This window comes from Mizuhopecten yessoensis, unplaced genomic scaffold (genome assembly GCF_002113885.1).
Source record: "Mizuhopecten yessoensis strain PY_sf001 unplaced genomic scaffold, ASM211388v2 scaffold715155, whole genome shotgun sequence".
Classification (NCBI taxonomy): domain Eukaryota; kingdom Metazoa; phylum Mollusca; class Bivalvia; order Pectinida; family Pectinidae; genus Mizuhopecten; species Mizuhopecten yessoensis.
In genome coordinates this window covers 1-7,037 of record NW_018479479.1, presented here as the reverse complement: position 1 = coordinate 7,037, position 7,037 = coordinate 1, and the positions used below count along the sequence as shown (strand labels likewise).

The following is a 7,037-nucleotide window of genomic DNA, read 5'->3' as shown; positions in this document are numbered from 1 at the left end:
ACAACCAGCCAATATCGTTCACAACTCCCTGGGGAGCATACAGTCGGTGCTGCCATTTCTGCTCTCACAGCTAGCATTCAACCATTCTAGCACTTTCTAACCACGTACTCATTTACAGCTGAGTTGACTGGAACAAGCGGAGTAAAGTATCTTGCGCAAAGATATAACACAGGGCTGTGCCGTGACTCGAACTCGCAACCCTTCGGTCACGAGCCAGACGTCCTACCACTGGACTACCGTGCCTCCAAAGATAATAGGACCAGGTGTTCCGGGAGTGTACGCGTCTTCTGCTTCATCGACACAAGCGCAATATAAATCGAGGTGGAATCCAAGTAATGTCACGTCTTCACAGCTTGAACTGGAGAATGACAATACAGTGTAGTTTGGTTAGGTTTTTTACCAGTCTTGAAAAGCACATTATATAAATTCATCCTCATATGAAAACAAAAGGAAGTCGGCCAGAAGAGGGGCACAGTGTGATCCCATAATAATGTTCGCCTTTCTAGGGATAGAAATATCTCATAAGAGGAGAACGAAATCGCTCCTTTAGTTTGGTATGAGGTATGCTAGTGTTAAGAATGGAAGAGCCAAATGTTCTGAAAGAAAAGTATTTTCTCGGAAACAATGCTCGCGATTAATCAAAGAACTTTTTAGTTTTTCAAAACCCATATTCCAATAATTAAGATAACAGTGTCCCAGAAGTAGACTGTACTTATGATTGAATGACACTAGGCCTTTTTCACAGGATTTTATCATTAATATTTTTAACCATAATTTACATCTCCGTTTCAATTTGACCTTGTATGATTCTCGCCTTAGATACCAAATTACACTTAATGAAGCAAGGCAGGTCAAGAATTTAGTACGGACACTAAGCCATCATGACTATAGTAACTGTTTAATAAAGTTTTAGGGACCTGACCTGCCTAGGTAGTGAAATGGGACTAATACCAACACAGAGGGTAACTTAGAACCGGTTTTTTTTGTTTATAACGAAAATGAAAAATGTAATTTGTTTTTTTGTAATGGATGCGATGCATTGATTAAATATTTATGAGATATTTTTGTATATTTATAATTGCATAGTATATACCAGGAAACTATCGCTACCCTAAACCACATTTGCCCAGTGTTAATTTCGCCCTTCACATGTAATAATAATTAATTGTTTACTCTGTATTATATTATATTCACTGTCATGATAAAGTACAAATGTTTCCCTTATTGCGGAGGGCGAAAATGGTGAAAGTTGATATGATGTGAAATGTTAAAATATTGTGAAATCATCCTAGTATATTTTGTGGATTCAGTTTTGGTTTTGACTCGTTTTTTAATCATAAGTGGTTTAATGATGTCAAAGAAAAACATTTGTAGTTCGAGGATACGATGACTATGATTGTTGATGTATGGAACAATCGTCCGTCAAATGTTTTGAATTAGCGCACAGTTAAACAATTCGAATATGAATTAGATAAACACTGGCAAAACCAAGCACAGAAATACAGTTTTAAAGAAAAACTCGAAATCTAAACGTCGCATCTTTTGAAACATGTTTTTGTTTAATTGTTTTATTTCACAGCTAACTATCAAAAGGATTGCAAAATCCTAATGTTGTCAGAATAAATCTATGTATCTATGAGGGTTTGCAATTTACCTGATGAACTCTTCAATGCAATATCTTTACGAGAAAATGCGATTCATCACATTGTTTATGATAAGAGATGGTATCAGAGGCCCAGGAAGGGGGTTTATTTATTCGTCAAACTCAAATGAAAGATACTTTACAATAGCACAGCATTTAATAACGACAACTGGTCAAATAATGTTGATGCATACATGGGCTTTCACATATCATATCTACATTACATTGTTTTTCGTCTCAGCTTTTGAATTGATAAATGGCAGAGCAGGCATGGGAACCTCACTATCTACTGCAAGCTATATATAGACTATAGAGTGGCTATGCGGTAAGTATAAGGCAGGACAGTTTCAACTTGTAGCTTATCTTTGATATCTTGTGTCATTATGGATGCCCTTATATTTACAGCAATTGCGTACAGCATTTTATTTCGTTAGTAAGGTGTTTAGCTGATTTGCTTATTTTCACGAATAAATAACTACCCAAATATTAAGTCATATTAATAGTAGTGTTTCGTATATGCCTTATGCGTCAAATATTTGTAATGTGTCAAGTATTTGTAGTTCCACGGGTGAATAAACTATCAAAAATATAACTTGTCACATATTCACTCATATACTATATATGCCACACGCGTGATGCGTCATACTTTATAGTGCGTCGCATTGCATTACGTCATGAACACAAACAGGGGATATTACTACGCCTTAGCGTTACTATTGTAGATTCGAGAGGACCATGGGAACTTTGCACGTCGCTGTGTTGTACTGTTTCGGTATGTAGCGAATTAATAACATTACTGAAATCATGATATGGTCGTGTCTCTATCAGGGTATATTAGAAACGTATTGTATCATTTCGATACCTTGTTATAGTGCTAATCTGGTAGGTCAGGCAGAGTGTAGTGTACAGAACCGAGTGTAGATCAAGATATGATTGTAATCAGATTGGCGGGTTGGTGGTCTGATTGTCCAGCCAGTTATGTAGATCTTTTAGTGGAGAGAGGAAACAAACGAAAGAAAGTGACACCACATACCTCCTAGTCCACCGAGGTTCTTTATAATATATTTATTACATTAACACTGATCTCTAGGAGTCCGTTGATGTTTGCTACAAACGTGCTTCAATGTAGTTCGTTTTAAATGTAATACAAAAAAACTATTGAAACAAGCAACATACAATACAAGATAATCTCTAAACAAAGTGATAGCACACCATACAATTACCAATACATTTGTATATTAAAAAAACATTAATTGCATAAAATACAATGAAAAGCAAAGCTATCACTTCATAATAGATCCCAGACTTGTGTTGACAGGACTACATTTGGTCAGTACTTTGTCGTCTGCTGCCAGTATTGGACAAGTTTGTGATTTGTCACTCCTACCGAACAATGCGTACGTATTATGTCCCTTGTTTATAAATAGTAAAACCTCGATATAATGCCCCTCGTTTATGTACAGTAAAACCTCTATATATTGCCCTTATTCTATTTACCGCCTCGCTTATAATCAACATATTTCAAGGTCATTTCTGCTCTTTCCCCAATCATTAATTTGTTTAGTTCATCGCCAAGATTCTAAATGACTCAAAACAAATTGTAGCATCATAACGAGGTTTTACTGCATACTGTTACTGCCTATGTATTGTGTGTTAAGAATGGTGTATTTGGTATTGAAATAAGATATGGAACGTTTGTGAAATGATTAAGCATTTTTCTAAAGGACTGAACTTCAAATTACGATAAACTGTGTGAGAAAGATGAAACATTGACGATAAACATTTCGTCATACAATGTCCCACGTTATATTAAAAGTAAAGATAGTTTGCTAGTACAAACTAGAACTGTAAGCCAAAGACCAAATAAAATCCCGCTCCTATTTTAACCAGAACTGTAAGCTAAAGGCTAACTGAGGCAAATCATTGCAAAGTTATCCATGGTTTTCCACCAGTAATGATTTCTTTATTCACTGAGCTGTACACTTATTTAAGTATATAGGTCACTAACTTACTACATGCACTCCCTCCCAATGCCAAAACATACTTACAAACCAAATCGTGTTAGCCCAGATGAGTTTTTCTGAAGTACTAGTAGCTAAGGGAGAGTTGTCAGGACAAAGTTTTTTTTAACAAAGGACCATAACTCCTTAAAAAGGGTCGAAATGAAACAAATACTACCCTTATGCACGACAATGAAAACAATAATACCTGGGTGTACAAGTTCATGTGGTAGTTATCATATCTGGGAACTTTCGTTCAAATTGGTACATTACTTAAGAAGGAGTTGTCCGGACAAATTAACTTTTTATACGGACAGACGGTCGGACGGACTTTGTTGCTGGGGAAGTGGTATAAAATATATTTTATAAGTGTTGATAAATATTAAGAGTACCCTATGCTAGAGGAAGACAAAACGTGTTCATTCATACTTGGTTGAAGGAACAACATAATTATTGACTCTATATAGGTAAGACCTAAGTACTCCGATCATGGTATTGTCGTTTCTCGCAGTGCAAAGTAGTTCCATATTTTTTTTTATTTCTTATTAATATACAAATTTGAAGTGCAATGAAAATAATAATGACAAAAGAACAATTTCAATTTCATTTAAAATAACAGTAAATGCATCAGATGGTATAGTAAATAAAAGTAGTACCTGTAGTGGCGTAGGAATATGTTCCCGCGGTTTTGACCAATCACAGCACCTTTAGGTTCTATACCACGTGTGTAACATCATATTATTGACATGGTCGTGTATCATGGTACATGTATTCTCGCACCTCAGACAGAGATATCCCACCTCATACCCCATGCTAGATTTTTCTATCTCGTCCGATCTGTCTGGTACCTTAACGTGACATTTCACGGAATTTTTACACAACGACGTATTCATCCGCGCGTAAACGGCTCAAAATTGACAATCCGCATTATAAATATTCTGTTTTGTCGTTATATGTTTTGTTTTGATGTACATTATGTAGTTAGATGTCTGATTTTGTAGATAAAATATATTTTACACTTTAAAATACGTTGTCTTCGTTGTAAAGACGAACTAGTTTTTTACGCGGAAGCATTCGAATGTAGCTTTTGTAGTGTACATATCATATCAGGTTCAGGCCCCAGACGGGATACTTGAAGTCTTTAGCAAAATTGAATAGTTTTTCAAAGTAAAAGGTGCGAGAAAAAAAAATCTATTACCTGTAACTGAGCGAGATCGGGTTATCTGAGTCGAGGGCTAAGATTCTGTAAATCCCAGCCCGGCTTACGCCTCGGTTGGGATTACGTTACAGAATCTTAGCCCTCGACTGAGATAACCCGATCGCGCTCAATTACAGGTAATAGATTTTATTAATTTCTTATAAAAGGAAATAAAAATTGTCTGCCTTTCTATCTGTCTATATATAGTGAGACCACTGGTATGTTACATATATGCTGTTGTACATGAAATGTAGGTCATATGATGCCAAGATATATAACGAAGATAGCAATGTCTGGCTTAACCCTGGACGTGGGTTCTATCATAAACTGATGACGTCATCGAAGACAGTTGACTTTGATGCGATCAAGGTAAGAACAAGATACTTACATGGAAACAAAAACATTTCATTTTCGGGTGAAATTAAATTTCGTACGTCAAAGGAGACTATATCTTGAACTTTGAATCATGAAACATTCAATTATATTTTTCTCAAGATAAGAGAATTTATCTAGATTTACTCCTCAATTAGTGAGGATTCTTTTTCCGACAATATTCAATCAAGTCACAGCTATGGTAGTCTTTATGAATGAAATACTATATAATACAATAATAATAATGGAGAAAAGACGATACTTTTTCCATGTCGATGTAATGTGAGGTTCATGTAACCTACATAACTCCCATAAAAAGATTTAAAATTCATATAAATAAGATGAGTTCATGTTACTATGCAACAAGCTCGTCATAGTTGAAAGCCTTTCTTATAGAATTTTTCTTTTAAAACAAAACGACCTCATTGACTAAGTAAAGTGGTTAACACGATCATACTACTAGTACAGGAGGCAGCGCTAGACTGCTGGCGAGGACGAGATGGTACGACGCTTTTATTACGTCTTTATTTATTGGACGACTTGTCTGGCGCACCACTCGACCAAGACTTCCTCGGCAAAGTTTGGCAAGACATGGCTACCGTACAGAAGGCCGGGTGGAACGTGGTTCTTAGGTTCATGTACAATACTGTGAGTATATATTTTGAGTGCGGTAGTCGATTTGTGTCATTTTGTACTTTTCGCCCCGAAAAAACGAGATTAAGTAACTTTTAATTCTCATTGTTTCGTCCATTCTCGTCGTTTCGGGGCGCAAACAAAAACGAACGAGAATGAAGCTTTGTTATTTCTCGTGCTTTTTCTGGGCTACAATTCGGAACAACTATAATAACAAAGTAACCAGATCTCGTCCTCTTCGTGCGGTGAGACGAAATAACGAAACGGCACAAAACAGCCAAAATAACGAAACGGCACAAAACAGCCAAAATAACGAAAAGCCACAAAACAGTNAGGCACAAAACAGCCAAAATAACGAAAAGGCACAAAACAGCCAAAATAACGAAAAGGCACAAAACAATCAAAATAACGAAAAGGCACAAAACAGCCAAAATAACGAAAAAAACAGCCAACGTATTTTAAATTTTCTTCTGGGTTAATGTTTACTACTAACTTTCCAGGACCTAGATGCGACATACAACACACAAACCTCAGAACCTACACTTGAAAAGATACTGTCCCATGTCGTCCAACTCCGGCCGATATTCCACGCCTTTGAGGGAATCATAGTAGCGATACAAGCAGGTTTTCTAGGAGAATCAGGTACGTATAGAACGAATATACAAGTAAGGAAAACCAGCACGCTTACTGGCAGTCATCGGAAATACGACAGGAAGACTGTGGTTCGTGTGTCAGTTGTAAGATATATGACTGTTTTGTGCATATGTCGTCAGGTGTATGAGGGTACTCGTCAAAGGTATAGGGGTACCTCGTCAAGGGTATAGGGGTACTCGTCAGAGGTATAGGAGTACCTCGTCAAGGGTATAGGGGTACTCGTCAAGGGTATAGGGGTACTCGTCAAAGGTATAGGGGTACCTCGTCAAGGGTATGAGGGTACTCGTCAATGGTATAGGGTTACCTCGTCAAGGGTATGAGGGTACTCGTCAAGGGTATAGGGGTACCTCGTTAGACATATAAGGGTATCTTGTAAGAGGTATGAGGGTATCTTGTAAGAGGTATGAGGGTATCGTGTAAGAGGTATGAGGGTATTTTGTAAGAGGTGTGAGGGTATCTTGTAAGAAGCGTGAGGGTATCTTGTAAGAGTGAGGAGGGTATCTTGTAATAGGTATGAGGGTATCTTGTAAGAGGTGTG

General features: G+C 37.0%; 1 protein-coding gene across 1 annotated transcript; it reads left to right on the top strand.

Annotated features, from left to right (window-relative positions):
• Window positions 1-2,311: 2,311 nt before the first annotated feature.
• Window positions 2,312-6,487, top strand: LOC110441043 (the record flags this gene model as incomplete). The annotated part of the gene is made up of 5 exons (XM_021484143.1): window positions 2,312-2,414; window positions 2,961-3,039; window positions 5,095-5,209; window positions 5,681-5,860; window positions 6,346-6,487. Coding segments are annotated over exons 1-5 (553 nt in total), but the record flags the coding sequence as incomplete, so codon positions are not given.
• Between the last annotated feature and the right edge of the window lie 550 nt (window positions 6,488-7,037).